At 42.0% G+C, this 18381-nt stretch overlaps 1 protein-coding gene across 2 annotated transcripts in view; it reads right to left on the bottom strand.

The window, feature by feature from the left end:
* Nucleotides 1–13570: 13570 nt before the first annotated feature.
* Nucleotides 13571–18381, bottom strand: part of fto (FTO alpha-ketoglutarate dependent dioxygenase) — a 113723-nt gene continuing 108912 nt past the window's right edge. For both annotated transcript variants that reach the window (XM_084929311.1, XM_084929322.1), the window contains 2 exons: nucleotides 15630–15770; nucleotides 13571–15014 (listed from right to left, as the gene is read on the bottom strand). In XM_084929311.1, the coding sequence (XP_084785437.1) occupies nucleotides 15008–15014; nucleotides 15630–15770 (148 nt within the window). In that variant the 3' untranslated portion in view covers nucleotides 13571–15007. The remainder of the gene's footprint in view (nucleotides 15015–15629; nucleotides 15771–18381) is intronic.

Genomic DNA, 18381 nt, shown 5'->3' with positions numbered 1-18381 from the left:
TTATACTTTGTCTCTTTGGGTTTCTGAAAAAAGTCAGCATGCTCATTTTACAGAGAATCAAAATCTCATAGTTTGTGCAAAGTGACCTAAACTCTTTAATTTTAAGTCAGAAGTTAGCATTTGATCTTGACTACTGTGGATCTGAGTTGAAAGAAAATATGGACTGTTTCTTTTTTCATTGTATTTCTTTGTTAGATGTACCTAGCTGCATTCAAAAGCACACCAAGAAGAACTAGGTGTAACTTCTTTTCCTGGAAAAGCACTCTAGAGTCTTCATAACTTATTAGTCCAAGTCCTGTTTTCCAGGACAATGTGCAGCAGCTCACCGGGACCCCCGGGCTGGTCCTGGCTCTTCACCTTCTTTCTCTGCTGAGATTTTAATTTTTTTTTCTCTGAGTCAGAACAGAGACCGAGAAGACAACAGGCCCAAGGAACATGTACTCCATGTTCTGTGTAGGGCAGAGCAATGAAGAAAGCAATTCCACAGGGAATGTGGATGATAAACACCAAGGATAAAATATTACCAAGATGGAGATAGGCAAAGGAGAGGACAGAGTTACAGACAGAGAACAGTGTCCTAGTGGGAAGATTGTTGCTTCCAGCAGTTGAGAACAGGAAGAACAGTCTTTAGCCTGGCACACCCTGAATAATGCATCAACCTTTCTCTAGCTGGGCATATACATGGGAGCACTGATTTTTGCCCTCTGGCGTTGTTGGAGATATGAATAATGGATAGGTTAAATGCTTGTGTTAAGAATGAATTAGTATAGGGTCTGTTCCATGGCTGTATTTATGCAATTATCTGATTCTGATGCTATCAAAGGAAACAAAGACAACATCATATTAAGATCCAGTGAAGGTCTGATCATACTGTGGTCCATGTACATCTAGAGGATCTTAGGATTACCCCAGGTGATATCAAGCTGTCCCAAAGTATCCCCACCAAAAGCTGGAACCTCTCATGTCAGCCTGCTGCCTGCCATTGATTAACATTTAACAACCAGGGAATACTTTGTCACTGAAAAGAAAAGCAAACTTTGAGGTCTTGAAAGCACAGTAGAGAAAGATGGTGTGAATGAGGAAAGAAAGGAGTTAAAGAAGAAAAAAGCAAAAAGAAAAGATAAAGAGAGATGCACACAGTACACAGGAAGCATTTTCACATAGCGCATCATGTATAACTCATGAAGCCCTGACAGAGCAGTGCACACATTCCCCATTCTCATTGGCTGCCTCCGACTGGCAGACTGCACAGGCCAGGGTGAACAAGTTGCTCTGTCTTTCTTTCTGTCTGTCTTTCTCTTCTTTCTGTCTCTCCAGGTTTTGGCACTGTTCTCCTGGGCTGGCGGGTATGAGGATATCAGCAGGCTATAAGAAGACAGGCAGCATGGGCTACACCCATGTCCAGTGCTGGAACTGAGCTGGGTCACCCTGCTGGTTGTGCTGGTGAAGCTGGCTGTCTGCTCTGTGCCCGTTGCTCCAGAGCAGTGCATTACAGTCGGCCTTGTGTTTAGACAGTCTGACAGATCTCAACCTGCACACCCCAAGAACCCGGGGAATCAGCGCTATACGCATATATCACCCCCAGCCAAGAGCTACATCCTCTCTCTCTCTGCTTGTCTGTTTTGTGGAGCTATCTGGATTTGTGTCTCTTCATCCTTCCCCACTTGGAATCTCTTTCCTGACTTTCCCCTCTGCTTTACTCCCTCTCTCTTGCCTCCCTTTTTCTCCCCCGGTTCCCCTTCAACTCTGCTCTCTCTTATTCTCTCATGTTTCTCTCTCTGTCTCACCCTCCCTCTCCTTTTGAGATTCAATAAGAGCCCTGGAGGCAGGAGAGAGAAAACAGGGGGGTGTAAAAACATCTATGGTTTTATTTACAAAGGACCCAGGTATTGCCCAGCGTTAAATCCAGGGGAAATGATTTATTTTCCGCCCATGTGTGGCACTGATCCCCGAGGCGTAACTCAACAGTGGACCGGCTTCGTGCTTGCAATTTATGGTGGCTGCAGTGGCTCATAAAGAAAGAATGGATTAATCTGGAACACGACATAAACAATATGACTCTGACAGCCCTATTAAAACCTGTGCTACTCAGCATCAATTCGCTTTCACACGCTCTCTATCTGTCTCACTCTGGGTCTCCACAGCTAGCGCCTGTTATTAGAAGGCCAATTGGTAGCGCTGGAAAACTGACCAGAGCTCACAGCCTTGTTATTGTGATTCCCAGAGTATCAGATTCAGAACAGGGGGTGGGGGGTGGAGGGTGTTGAGCATCTACATATAGCAACCGGACCTTTTAACTGTTTAGCCTTTGGACATCATGGGGGATATCGGATGTACTGAGTCCAGAGTGGAGGATCCCACAGTGCTTGTTACTGCTGGGTCGAGAAGGCTTCCTGTCTCAGCACCGGTGGCCTCTCATTTTCCATGAGCGGGGCTTCTTTTGGGAATGTGCTGCGCTCACTTATGTTGGCATGGACTTCTGTCTTTGGAGGTGTGCACAAATTCATAGGAAAACATGTTGTGCATGTGATACATGATATGGATTAGTAGATTCATATGTATACATGGACACACATACGTACACAAGTAGATGCCGTACACAGAGACGTAGTCAGCTGCTCCCTGATCCCCCTGGGAAGAAGTCACTCAACGTCTTCAATAACCCCCAATAACCGACACACACGCACACAGCTATGTCATTTCCTTAGCTCCATCGCTGTCAGAAACAGGTGTATGCTAAGCCACACAGAAAACACCCACACAGAGACAGCATCCATCTAACCACAGAAGCTTTTAACACGTTTAAAAACAGCATTTCTAAGATAGCAACCTGCCTCTGAGCCTAAGCAAACGGGGAAAAAAAAAAAAAACAAGAGACAGAGTTACTAATTTATGTCCAGCAAAGGATGAAAGCTTGAAAACATCAGGCAGGGAGAGAACAGCCCTGAAATTGAAATCAATAAGTTCATTAGACTGCAGAGCCCGTTCGTGCTGCACCCTCAACTTCCCCTGCAGACAAACACAACAACACATGAAAAAAAAGGGAGCGAAACAAGGCTTGACCTATGTCCACTAGCCAAGCATCCCATTTATTTAGCCCTTATCACAAGCCTGATCTGAAGAGGCAGCTACACAGTGATAACGCCTCGGGATAATAGCAAGACCAGACAGGGCCTGACCAAAGAATGACAGCCAGAAGAAAAAAGAAAGTGAAATAAAGAAAAATGCATTTGGGATCTTCTTGACATTCATTCTCTTTTTTCTTTGTTTACAAACACACAATGCTGAAATATAAGGGGCTTGTAGGAAACTTTTTTTTTCATGCTGCCTCCCTTTTTCAAGCCTGTAATTTAGTGGATCCCCATCAATAAGTGAGAGAACAGCTTTGTGGATGCTTGGCCTGACAGCTAACAAGAGCCTGGCTCTATCTGCAACAAACAGACAGAATAACAAGCACCGTTGTCTGTTTGCACACATTGAACAAACCATGAATACAGTTCATCATTCATGCAGTGGTACAGTACTGTCAAGCCCAAGCATACTGTACAGAGACGTGTGTGTACGGGGAAAATGCCAACGGAAAAGTTTTTGCCATCTGAGTGACCTGAATAGTGTTTCTACTTGTACAGTAATAATCTCCAGAGCTCTGCAGGGAAGTAAAGATCAGTGCAGCTGATGTCTTCCTCCACCTGAAACGGGGTCCATTATAGCTCCAGTCCATATCAGCAAGGCCCTGCAGCCTGTGTCACACTACTTCCTATTGCTGATTTATGGTTACAAGGCTCATGGGTGTTAGCACACTGCATATTCTCTCAGACATGTGCACACGCACACACTTAGGCACACACAAAATCAATGAGGCACAAATTGTTCATGACCTGAGCTCAACTTGCTCCACCAGAGGCCAAATTTGTCTTCAAGGGCGTCTTTATCGTGCTAAAAGACCCCTTTTCACCTGCAGATTAGGGTGCAAGACTAAATGGTCTGGCTAGACAGAGACCATATCTCTAGTCACACAAATGAAATACGAATGGACTTATATATATCTACAAAGGAAAAATCTTTATTTCAGCCCCTCTTATCCTAATACCTATGCTACTCTGTAAAACATTTCTTTAATACTTTTTCTTTTCTTTTCTTTTCTTTTTGTTAAATCAGAAAGACAAACTGTTCACCCTTTATCCGGAAGCTCTGGGAGTCACCATCCCAGGGGGCTTCTGGGAAAGCAAAAACACTGCTGCAGTTGGCAAGCTGCTGTTTGCCAAAGAGTTAAACAGAAGCCAAAATATTTGTTACGGACTCATTTCATTTCCTGGTAGACGCATCCAACACTGCAAGGCAAATGTGAGAACAAGCTTTTACATAGGAAAGCTCAAAGAGAACCAAGCATCAAGCTTTTTTTCCTTAACAGAAACAAGATCAGCTTTGGAGCTTTTGCAGAAAGCACGGTCACTTAACAAAATTGGGGTGACAAAGGAAGGCCCAGAATTTTCTTGATCTATTCACTTGATGAGTCAGCGTATCCATCAACAACCATCTGTGCAGAAATTAGAATGGACGTTAAATCTTCCTGTTGGAACTATATATAAATATACAATCTGAATGTAAAGCACACTGAAAGTTTTAATTCTCCGCACAGCCACCATACAACTAGCAGCCTTGCTTTTCCCAAGATGGAACGAAGATTCTGCATTTTCTGTTCCAGTTCTCTTGCCACGTGTACTGCTGAACTTTATTCAGTAGTATACTGACTACATAGGTGTGTGTCCAGAGGCGTTTCATAGCTTATCCATATTTAAGGTCTGGAACTCGCTGGCAGGGCTTAGCCCCGGGCGCATGAACAAGTCAGCCATATATATACAGGAGACAGGGCAGTCTTAGAAGCCACTGTTGACCATTTATTTATGAAGTCAAAGCTCTGTGGCAACAAGGTATCCACTCTGAAACAACTTAAAGTGCTTATATCCAAGCTGAATATTTCATCTCTGAATCTCTACTTCTTTTGAGCCTTTTTTTTTTACATAAAAGTGAGGAGAACAACACAGGACAGGCAAGAGAAGAAAAGAAAAGAGAGGACACTGCAGGTGATGCAAGACCCCTATCTAACCCAGTCAAGGTAAACAGGTGGGGCTGGAAAAGTGAGAGGAGGAGGGAGAGATGGGAGGGAGTATGAGTGCAGCTTACAGGCCTCCTCAAGGTCAGCAGAAGGAGAAGCTTAGTATTCTCTCTCTCTCTCTGTGTCTTTTCTTGGGTGTGCACCAGCTCATTCTTTTGTTTCTTGCCTTTTCTCTATCTCCCTCCTTTTCTAGCACAAGCATCTCAGATAAAAAATAAAAAATAAACTTTTTGGTGTGCCAAGTGAAAAATAATGCTTAGGGCAAAAAATAGGACCTCAGAAAACAAAACGTTGTTGGGCATAGATTTGACAACATCCAGGGAATCTTTCTATCTTCTGACAGGACTCAGTCTGTTATGAAGCCAGGATACAGAGCAGATAACTCAGCTCACTCAAAATGTAAATGCACACAAGCCAGGAAAAAAAGAGCACAATCCTCCTTTTCTCTCATTCTAGCTCTGCCTCATCTGTGTTCACTTCACTTTCTTTTGCTTTTTATTTGTTTTTGTTTTTTAATGTATCTGTAAAGCACTTTGAATCACCTTGCTGTTGAATTGTGCTATATAAATAAACTTGCCTTGCCTTTCATTTTGGTCTGTCTATCCATAGTTTGTGTGTGAGGAGAAAAGTGGCTGGCAGGTGGTTGATGTGTGCAAAGGTATTGGGGCCTATGAAATATTTACCAAAGCAATAATGACTCCCTGGACAGAGTTAGTGGTTGGAGAAGGTAAAGAGCGGAGAGGGGTAAAGAGCAAGAAGAAAGAAATGGAAGAGTGAAAAGTGTCTGTCTTGTTTTTTGTCAAAAGCAGGGGTGAACATCAGTGAACGAGGATCACCTGAGACTTCCGCACTTAAAGATGAATATTGTTGCATTACTGTGTAATATCAAAGTTAAGACGGCAAATCCAAAATAAAACGCAAGGGTGACATTCCTTTTTCTTTTAAATGACACGTGACAAAAAAGTCAAATCAAAACAGTTTTGCAGAATAAATTATATTTATTGTGTCTTCAGCAGATAAACAGTATAAAATTTGTCAGATATCTAATACAAAAAATATAAATATAAATATATTTTGTAAAGGAAATAACAGAGCCTGAACCATACGTGAACACACATTTGAACACACAAACTCTCCTTGTAATTTTACTCTCTCTGAGGCGTTTGAAAAGTAAAACTTCTAGGATGGGTGCTCCCGTGGCGAGTCTTTAATGCAGGGGCCTCCTCTTGTTTGCAGAGAGGATTCGGCACCACACTGTGGGCCAGTTTGATCCGGACAGCCAACAGAGCCTGCTTCAGATGAGACAAGGGAAGGAAACTCTACTGTGGCGTTGCTGTTTTCCCTTCATAGCAATACCAGGATGCTGGGGTGGCTCAGAACAACAGTGAGCTCTCTAACCCAAGACTTTGGGTTAAGGATGGAAGGAAGAACTGCCTCAGTGGTGCGGAGGTAGGGGGCCCATTTGGATGTGTCTACAACGGGAGGGAGCTGCAGATAGAGAGCAAAGGTTGGGACAAACAAACATGAACCTTTGCACTCTTTGACTCTGTTTGATAGCCCCGCAGGTGAGAGGAAAAGTATTGGAATACTTTAAGTATAAGTGCTTTTAAGTTCCAATGAAAGATTTTTGAAGTGAGAACTACAATTAGATGAAACTGATTGGAGCGGAAGAAAGCAAAAGTTTTGCTTCATAAAAATGCGCAATATTTTCTATGTTATGATAATTTACTCCAAATATGCAACACTTTTATCAAATCAGTAACACTAGTAGATTGCGCAAGATTACTTTAGCCAGTTGTTTATGAAAGCAACCTTTAAATAAATTTAATTTAATTGGTACATTTTTAATTTGCATTAGTGACATTAATTCAAACCTTTAACCGAGTGCTAGTAATCAGCTTTCGTACGGTTACTTTGTGCAGCTAGGAAACAAAGATTCTGGCATTTCCTACCATTTTTCTTCTGCACATTCATTTAACAGTGAGTTTCATGGCATGTAAGCATGGAAGATTTATGTCAGAGTGCGAGTATGTGTCCAAAACATGACACTCCCTGTGTACTCCCTGAAGCGAGAGGCTACACTTCCTGATCAGCAAGCTTGACACACTGGACAGCTGACATTTGACCCCTCATTTCACCTGTGTCGCGGACTGACACTGCAACCCATTCTCTGGCTCCTGCAGGGTCACTGGGGTCACAGTTGACACAGCAGTACTGTGTTATGCTGAGCTATGAGAGCCTCCACACATCAGCACCGCTCCTTCACTCAGGAAATCTGTGTCAAACCAAATGGATTGTAAAGCTGTTTGTGTAAATGTGTATGCTTGTATGACTTATTTTTCTTCTTCTAAAAATATTAATAACGTAAACAGTGGTAGCAGTAGCAGTATCAGAAGCAGCAACAGTGGTAGGAGCAATAGTAGTATATTAATATATTATAATTATTAAAATTGCTGTTAAAATGTTATTTTTTATTGGCAGTGTGAGTCACTGAAGTATATTGAGCTAGCCCTGTCTTAGCATGAGGAATTTCTTTCATTCCAAATATTGATTGTTTCCCTCCTTCACATTTCTTTATTAACAAAACATTACATTTCCCTATGTAGACATTACAAAAAGTAGAGGACTAAGAAGGAGAAGATGGATAGAAAAGACTGAGCGCCTTTTAGAATAAATCAGTCACAGGGGGCCAACCAAACTAGCCAATCTGTATCATTTGCAATTGATCAGTTTGACAGAGTGTGGTGTGGCAGTGCTCATTGGCCACATCTGACAAATGACTAGACACGACCTTAAGAGCTGACCTACACACTACTTGGAGGGGGGGGCACGAATGAACATACAAGCAAGCCTAGGAGAAAAATCTATGCAGCTGAAGTGAAACAGCATTTCGTCTGATGAGCGATGTTAAACAACAACTGGACCGGCGGGCAATTACCATGATTGGAGTGCTGTGCCTTGTGAAAGCCATCAAGACAAAGACAGGAAGACAGAGTTAGCGGAGAGGCAGAGTATCCCCACCTTCTCCCTCCTCTTTTGGTCGCAGAGGCCCAGCGCTCATTAGCATGCATGCTTTTACAGGCCTGGCCAAAACACTCAATGCTCTCCACTTTATTTATTAGTAAATAGAGACAGATGGTGATGAGGAGGTGGTATTGACTACCCATAGCCTTTTAAACAGGAATCAATGGCAGGGGTGGAGCCCTGAGATGGGGGGCATTAACTCGCTAATATAGCCTTATGAAATGAGCCAGGCCTGACTTCAGAGGCTTTCTCACTCTACGAAGCCCTCAGACAGTACAGTATACCGAGTCCTGTGTTTGTAATAGCAAAAAGACATCTTTATTTGTGAACTGACTGCTGTCAACATATTTATAAGTGGATATGCAGCATTGAGCTGAGCATGTATGTTGCAGATTTTATTTTAATGACAAAAAAGCATTAGCACCTAGCAAGATGAGCATGGAGGGGGATGAATAAAGGAATGAAGGAAGATAGATAGATAGATAGATAGATAGATAGATAGATAGATAGATAGATAGATAGATAGATAGATAGATAGATAGATAGATAGATAGATAGATAGATAGATAGATAGATAGATAGATAGATAGATAGATAGATAGTCAGTCTTATGTCTGACATGAAGCTAAAGCTCTCTGTAGAACTCCTGTCAGAGGTCATCTCCATCATCTCTCCATCATCTATATTAATAAGTCTTTATCATCTACCTGCACTGTCTGCCAGCACACACCAACCACAATTGAACACAGAACAACTCACCCCTCCCCAGTCACCCCGCAGCCCCCTGCACAGGGACTGGCTGAGCTGTAGTGAGCCAGCGCCTTAAACCACCTACTGCCGAGGCAATTAAGAGTTTAACCTGGATGCAGCCTGGGGAATCCAGAGAGAGACTCCACTCGAATAGAGCAAGACTCCACAGAAAGACAGGCAGGCAGAGGGAAAAGTGAGGTAAGAATGTGTGAGAAATAGAAGACAAAGATCCTGCGAGAAGGGAAGGAATGGATGGAAATTGACAGAGAGCAGGAAAAAGTAAGGGAAGAAAACATGTCTGAGTACACAGCTAGACTGGAGAATGGCTGGTGGAGGCAGAGAGAGTGAATCTCAGCACAGTGTACACAGCCCTCTCCTCCAAGAGAAGAAGGTCACCAGCTCTCTCTGAGGACTCCCTTAAATAAAGTCCCCCATCCTGCACTTTTCTGGGCAAACAACCTCCTCTGCTCTTTATTAACTAAATATGAGGGGACTTTGACCGGGGGACAAAAATTCAATATTTTTCCCCCACCAAATATTTAAACCAAGCAAATAAACACACAAACAAATAGATCTCCTCTGCCACGGGAGAGGGGGCCAGCCAGTCCCCTGGATGTAATTTGACGGCCCACTTACTTGGAAGGCCAGAGCATAGTGCTACTCAGACACTCATTTGAAGGGCTGTCAATCAAGGGGCAGCAATGTTGGCGTTGGGGATATGTGTGTATGTGTGTGTGCCACTGAGTGTTTGAGTGTGTGTTTAAAGAAGCTGGCCAGCAATTCATTCTCAAGGTTGGAACAGATAAGGTGAGCATCTCTCCTGTCAAATACATCACACCTTCCTGCTTCCTTTACTACCCTTTTTAACTATTCCTCGTCCCTCCTTATTCCAATCTCTCACCTCTTGTACATCTAATGACCTAATATTTGCAGTTTTGTCTTGTCTGCCTCCTCGAGAAACATTAATCAGAATGACAGAATTGAAATAGAAAAATTAAGTTTGAAGGCCAGTGTGCTCCTACTTCTATTTTTTTTAACCCTGCTATTATTGACTTTGACTATTCTCTTCTTCATCATCATCAATATTTTTCTTTCATCTTTTTTTAAAATCTACATATTTGTCTGACATTTGCTTGTTGTTTTGTTATGGTCTATATCTTAAATATGACAAAAGCTGCAATACATGGCAGTATTTGAAAATAGACTGAATTAACTTAAAAATTGTCAATATGACATATTTGTCCTCAACTGCCTCGAAGTATAATGCATCTCTTGTAAGGTATTTATTGCCAGTTGTGGTTCTTTTCATCTTGTGTTTTCATGTAAATGAAACTACCCTCTCTAGAAAAACAATATCACTGGTCATTTGCGCAAACAGCTTCAAACAATCTATATTAGTAGTTCGGGCCAAAGCTGTGTATTACAAGGTTCTTTGTAATACAGAGTACAGTGACTCAGAGGACGTTGTGAAAATTAATAGTTATAAAATGATGGTGCACAGGAGCTGCTTGCTGCTTGCTCTAAACCCCCGAAAAGAAAGAAAGAAAAAAAAACCGTGTATGTGTTCGTGTGTGTGTTTGCATGTGTGTGTATGAGTGGGAGAGGGAGTGCGATATCAAAAAGTCCTTTCATCCATTTTAGATGAGATGCAGATGACTCAATTATACTTGGCCTGACATCAAGACCACTTGGCGGAGAAGCTGCTAACGCTGGAAAACGATCTATTTAATCCCACTGATATGAATGGCATGGTGCTAACAGGGCTCACAACGACAAGAGAGGGAGACAGGTATGAGTGGAGACGCTTTGGTACCACTCTGGAGAAACAGGCCTCAGTGCGTGCTACGGTGAGACAGTGAGGAGGGGGATGATGTGTCTGCAATGATGCTACGTGCAATATTTTCGTTTATACCAAACATAATATTTGTCACTAGGTTCTTTCCGCAATAACCACTAACAAGAACTTAAGTTAGCTAAAGGTGAAGCTGAAATGATACTACCATTCAAGAGATAAAGCTGAGCACTGACAACCAAAACAGCTCTGGACTGGTGCCCTAAAAGAATCCAGGTGATTTCAAATAAATGCATCGCATAGCGGAACAGGCACTTTAGTCTATAAATACTTTTGATCTTCTTGCTTCTTGAGTGATACTATAACTTTGAACAGTGAGTGAAAAACTTAAGCAGAGGTGTACAGGAAGACTCGGGTAAAGATGAGGCATGAAAGGAAAAAATGGGTCATCCACTTCAGATTGAAAATGAGAGTGGAAGAACTAAAGAGATTGTGGTCCTGCAGGACAGATGATTTGGGGGGCTGCTGGTCACTAGAGCCAGGGCCACAGCAACGACCCACAAACATGCTCTACATTAGATCAGACTGCTGTTTGATCTGCGAGGCCTCTCTCTCTCCCTCAAGACTGCCTCTGCACTTTTCATCTACACACAGATAAATACACACACATTCATCATGACATACCCTCTGTTCATCAGAGCTGCTCAGCTGCCAGGCCCCCGACTACATCAACATCAGCATCATGGCATACCCATCACTTCACTCTCATTCTAACACTAAGTGAACTGTGGCCTGGGAAGACGTCAGTGGTGATGAGACTTCTAAAAGAGAGGACAGGTGCTTTGCAGGATCAGATGCTTCGGATTTTAGCAGCTCCACTTTGCCTGGGTTTGGTCTGGTCACGACCTGAAAGGAGAGAGAAGAAAGGAAAGGAGACTTTAAAAATTAATACATTTACACTTTAGTACTTTCACTCTTTCACAGACCCAGCTATATAAATTGAACATCAGTAGGGACTTTACACTAGTATTTTATCTTGACCTTATTGAGTAACATTTTGTAACATGTAACATATAAATTCCATCAAGAAATGCTCATTGATAAATCTAAATAAGATGGATATAATCAGGAAAATAATAGAGGGTGATAAAGTCAAAGTCATAATTTACAGTGACAGTCTTTTCATGTGCTGCCTTGTATTTATGCTGATGTGAATCTTCTCCAGCCTGCCTTTTTTATGACCTTTAGTGCAATTAACAGTTGCAAAACATTAGGGCTTGTGTTGCTTCACATGTAGTCAATCAAGTCAGTGTTTTGTCGGTGTTGAGTGGTGTTTGTCCGTGTTGGTGACAAATGAGCATGGCCCTTCCCACTGCTGACAGCCGCCCCAGAGCTGCGATACTATCTTCAGCCTGCTTCTACAATTACTACTGCTTCTCTGGCCCCAGGGCTTCCAACCACAGCCAGCACCCTGGAACCTTGGACACACACACAAACACACTGGGTCAGATACATTACACACATATATTTCTTTGTACAGGCTAATGTTCAGTCATTTTTACGCATGTATTCATTCTTGAACATACATTTTTAGCATGCATTGCACATGTATTGATAATGCACAAAGCCTCATCCAAACAGACTGTGACTTGTTCGGAGGGTAATCTAAACAGATCATGGTTAAGGTCAGACTTCCTTAGTTCTTAATAGAAACAGTCCTTCGCAGACATTGGTAGAATAATTTCTCACTTATACACATATAGAAATATATGTGTGTGTGTCTATATGTCTATATAATTGGATATAGAGACATCTTTAAATTTGAATTCAAACCCATTCCCTTAAATCATTCAACTACACCACAATCAGTCCCAGCCATTCAAGCCACACACTGAAACATTTGACTGAGATATGACCCCAAACTGATACCTTTCCCAACCACACACCTGGTTATTTTATCTTTCCCTGCGCCTATTGTTGGCCTAATTGACGGTGGCTTGGCTGCTTGGCTGGCGGCTGACCCCGGTCAGAACAATGCATACCTGTGGCTCTTACCAGTGCTGTGTAATTGTCTCTTCAAGTGGTGACCTTTTTCAGTCGACCCCTGAGGGGAGAACGCTCCACACTCATCCATCACTCAGTCACTCAGCCACTACAGGAAGTAGTTAACATAAGCAACCTTTGGGATGGCGGCTTGTAAAAGGTGTGGAGTTGAGGTTTCAGAGTGGAATACAGAATATTAGCCATCACTTTGTTGCAGGGAATGACATCACTCAATCAATCAATTAATCCATCAATCAATCTGTTGTAGAAGATGTTTGCACTGCTACTCAAACCGTTTCCTTTGAGGTCTGAGTCAGAGGAAAACAGATAAAAATACCCGACACAAATGCTTCCTTTTTTTGTCTGTAGAGAATTATTGGGCTTATTATCTTGTTATTCAAATGTTTTTATTATATTTAAGGTTCTGGATACAGTGCTGTGCTGAAACTAAATGGGACTTTTTTCACACTCTAAGCATCTTCAATATGATTTTTTAACTTCTTACTTATCAGGAAATACTGGTAGGACAACTGTGCATATAACGTGCATGCTCCTGTCAGTGAGCTTCACCATTACACTATGGATCTCTCTCATTGCTGCCTTATTTGTCTTGTGGAATCCTGAGTATTTAGAAAGTGGCTGCTTCAAAGCTCAGTAACTCACCTTCAACCCAGTGGGAAGGCATTGACACACATGCCTGCATGGATTGGATTGGTTTAAAGGTCAAAAATATTAGTAAAACTACAGTCGATCGACATTTGAACCTCACACACACGAATGAAGAAACATGTGCACCATATTTGTTGTCCATTTGCAATTTAAAAAAATGAGAAGAATGGAGATCATTGGATAAAACACTGTTTTTTTTATTTACTGCCATTCCTATTGCTTCAGACAGACAAGCTGTGGCGCAGGGAGCACAGAGTGATTCAAACAAGTCAAAGCTACTGCCAATCTACAAACAAATCTCTCTGACAACAACAAACAACAAAGGCGCAGCAAAAGAAGAAGCAAGAAGAACAGCGTTTGGCAACCATTAACATCTTGGAAAAAACTTCAGAAGTAAAAAAAGGAGTGCATTCTGCATTTTTAATAGTAAACAGCATCTCTACTTCATCATGAACTAGATAGAGAAAGAAATCAAACGAGGAGGGCTGCTACACTGCTTTGACGTCGGCCCCCTTTTCCACCCTTTTTAGCTTTTTTGAATGTGGATTTTGTCAGAAGTGCCGGATCTTTCTCTCACTCTCTAGATGGCCTGCAGCATTACAGGGGAATGTGGTGCTCTACACACTTTAAGAGTAATTAAAAGCGATTGAACAGCTGTAATTATGAGAAACGGCGGTTGTGTTCCGGGTCATTCTATCAATGCTGCCTTTCATCAGAGCAGTAGCAGAGGGGCCCTGCTGCTAGTCTCTGTTTCTCCATATGCACATCTTCAAGAACAAACAACTGGCAGGCTGCCTACAGGCTCACACACTATCACATTCGTACACACACACCTTCATGTAGACATTTGGGAGAGTGAACGCTCTTATGCACGCACGCACACACACACACACACACACACACACACACACACACACACACAGTTACACATTAATATGGCACAAGCACACCACTGCACCATAAACACTTAACAACACATTCTTCATGTACTCCATTGGATGACATTCATAGCCATCCTCTTATAATCGTTCTTTGGTCTTTTCTGGCTCATTTCACTTCTTAACACAATAAAAGGGTTACACTATACACAAGTGAAGAATGCAATAGCCTGTGAGCAAAGTGAGTTTTCTTACCATTCTATACTGTATTATAACACTGTGTGACAAGTAGAAAGCATATATGTATGTACTGTACTATGACTACTGAGAATGAGAACAATCCACTGATAAAAGCATGTCTGGGTTACATGAGATTAGGTAACAAAGTACACTGAAATAATAAATAGTAACACAATGTTGTATGTTAACACTGAAATGCGGGTTCCATATATGTTTTGTTAGACCGTTGTGACACTAGTGGCTTGGTACTAAGCATTGCGTTTGTTAGCATGTTACTGAAGCACTATTCTTGTGTTGGTTTCCTTCCAGCCAATCCAAGTTGAGGTGACTGAGATGCTGGGGTCAGCTGGGGTAGTGGAGGGTGGAGTCGGGGGTGATGTAGATGGCCTAATCAAAAGGAAATCAATCTGGTCTGTCCCCTCAGCTAATGTGGGGATCATTCAGAAAAGCTGGTGGGTCATTTTTTTCTTGCTTCCTTGTTTCCTCTATCCATCTTTACATCCTGTCAGAGAAAGAGAAGAAATGGACAGAGGTCAAATTTGATCAGATATTGTGACTGAACGTAAGATCTCATGTGAAGTTAACTTGTGTTTTAGATGCAGGTCAACAAAAGACTATAAATGTCTCCATGCAAAATCAGCAGGACCTAGGATTCATGCCAACAGGAAGACCAATTACACCCAATGTCATGTATTTGCCATTGCAAATAGCAACTCCAAGAAATTCCTCACAATTTTTACAAGGGTCTATGACACGACTTAGGTGCGCATATTTAAAGTATGACAACATGTAAGGTGTCTAGTTGTGCACGAAGTGACAAATCCATACCATTTTAAAAGCATGAGATTCCAAAGCTTAAAACTGAAACCAAAATACCAGAGTCTGTCAACGCCAATTAGAATTATTTATTTATTTTAATGTTGTCATTTGGTTTACTTAATCATTTGGACAATTTAACTTATATTAAATAACAACAACAGTATTGTTCACAGATGACCACAGCTGGGTAATGAATGAATAAGTGAATCCTCTGCGACTACATCTATGCTGCATGAGATAGATACATGTATTCAGTGTGTACATAAACACATTTCAACATGTCAAATCTTAGACTCACCTCCAGAGCAGTGACTCCACTCTGTTAATGATGTCAGCCAGATCAAAGGGCAGAGGCATGCTGGGGTCATCCACACCCCAGAAGGGCCGGTCCACTGGGGCCTCCTCAGGGGGCAATGTCTGGGCCAGACTTGAGTGGCACCTGAGGCGACAGAACACAGGAAACAAAAAAATCCCATTTACTCCTCCCTCCCGTTAAAGCACAAGTAGGTAGAGACTCATCACCAAAAGGCCACGTCTCATCCCACTCACAAAACTTTCTTCATGTTTTTATTTTTTATATTTATATTTGCATCCTACTACAGCTTGCCAAAACCAGGCTTTCACCTGAAAGTGTTATGAGATGTGTTTACAAGTAAATACTAACACTAACTAATACTTGTCAATGATGGTGGAACTCTAGTAGACAAAGATAAACAGAGATCTTTCTATCGTGTTTTTATCTAGTCAATGAAGAGCAATTTAAGGGCGTAATTTCCAAAAAAGTCAAGTTGTTTAGGCAATGATGTCTGTGTGTGAGCATGTGTGTGTTTAAACTTGTTTTAAAAGCCAAAATCTCTATTGTGAGTTTGACCAGTAGGCAAGTTTTTTAACAGTTTTCTGCCTCCTTTTGTTTTCATGACTCACAGTAATACTTTGTCCAGGTAGAACCAGCAGGACAGGAGAGTAAGTTTGTCTCTGTATGATTCACAAAAGAAACAGCATGCAGTTTTATTACAAATAAACAAAGAAATGTTTTTCTCTTCACTAGATATTGTTGAGGGCATTTAAATGATGTATCTGTATGCAATTTGGTTTGAAACTACTGAAATACTTGGAAACTCCCAAGCCAGTAAAACTTGAACTGAATGGAGATGAGAAAAACAGAGATGTGACACATCAGTGAAGTGTTGCAACAGCATTAAGGTGATGGGAAACCATGATATCATGTATCATGATGATGATTAATGCCCCATTCATCTTACAAACATACAGGCACACACTGCAGGATGCTTTCACAAGAACATCACTCTCTCTTGTTGCAATAATGACAGAGCAGTGAGAAATCCTGCCTCTTCAAGTCACTGCGTGATTTTTGTATGATTAACAATCTGAGGTTAGTTGTAATTTCTACAGTGCTTGGAACCCCTACAGACCTTAGCCACATCTTTTGTTAGACCTGTGTAAATATTTACTGCTGTGACTCTGTGTTGCTCTCTGCTGTCATTGTAAATCTACCCTCCCTCTGCTTCTTGACAGATGAGGGTGACCTCTGACCTGGAGGTGCAAGAGGGAGAGATGGAGGATGGCATTTGTATGTTGCGTGTGTAGTGTGTCCTTGTGTGCTTGTGAATAGTGACCTAAGATTTCCTATCTACAGAAACGGGGTCAGTTATATTTTCCATTCAATCATTATGCCAGGGTCTGTCTTGTCATATCTCTTTACCCTATGCACACCCTAAAACCCCCCGAACAAACCCATAACACAGACAAATGCACACAGTCACCACCACCTTGTGGCTAGTGACTGAAGGAGGGGCCACAGAGAGCTGAACAGCAGGATATGAGGATCGGTTGTGGATGGGATGAGGGAATGTTCAAGTGTTAGGGGACAACTGAGGGCTGCCACAATTTGTGGTTATATATATTCACATGAGCCACTTAATGTTTAACTGGCCCTCTGCCTAAGTGCTGCATTTTGGTGCGGTTAGCCCTTTAAGGATCTCCTGCATTATGGTGGTGAGGAGCAGCATTAACATCCACTGTCCAATATATCTTCTGTGCTCTGGATCAGGGCCTGATAATAGCATCTGTTAACATGCACTAAGTACCATTATGTAGCACATCACTTCATAAATAATATGATTAGGCGACCTTGGGGCTTTGCGACGAGCCGTGTGTTTAAATGTTCTCATCATTTATTTAGGGTGCGAATTAAAGGAAGCACCACTTCAGAGAAGGAGGAGGAGGAGGAGGGGGACATGGCTGGCATACGTATCTACAGAGTGTGCAAGTGCAAACTGACCCAGACAGCATGCACACACGCGCATACACACACACAAACTGTGGTTCTGCTGACATCAGCTTGAGGACACCATAGACCAAGGGAACCCAGGCTTTTGATTTGGTGTGATTAAGTATTCATACTCCAGAGCTATGAGAGAAAACACTTGCTTCTTCTCTACTTCCCTGACTCATAATGAAAGGCTACATACAATAAAAAAAACTGAGTAGCTCACTTCAACAGAGATACTGCATTTATTTGACAACAGATCTTGCAGCATTAGCTTGCAAATAGAAGGTGCCAGGTTTACCAGAGATATAAAAGATATCGAGACTGGAAGACTATCAAAGATAATATAGTGTAGGTAATTCAGCACGCACTTTTACACAGTCTATCACTGTTCACAGAGTACCGTCCCCTGACTGCTAAAATGGAACCAAACAAAAAGTCAATATCAAGCGAGGTGCTTTAAGCTCTCATGGGCTCTTGCTAGAAATTCTGTCTAAGCCACAGTGGCGTACAAACAAGGCTCACCAAAAGACTTTCCCATGGCAGAACAGTCCACCTTAAACTTAAGGTCAAAGACAAAGAGGTGTGTATGTGCGTGTGAGGGTGTGGGTGGAGGAGGGAGAGGTTGTGTTTGTGAGTCCAGGCTGTTCCAATGGATTAACCCCAGACAGATATGGGCCTAACTATCCCATCTGGCGCTCGGTCAAGAGAGATTGGCAATACAATCACTCATTTCAATTTGCCCTGAAACCTTATAGCC

This window comes from Perissodus microlepis, chromosome 1, assembly GCF_051167445.1.
Source record: "Perissodus microlepis isolate ML-2025 ecotype Zambia chromosome 1, ASM5116744v1, whole genome shotgun sequence".
NCBI lineage: Eukaryota > Metazoa > Chordata > Actinopteri > Cichliformes > Cichlidae > Perissodus > Perissodus microlepis.
This window is presented reverse-complemented; position numbering and strand designations above follow the sequence as displayed.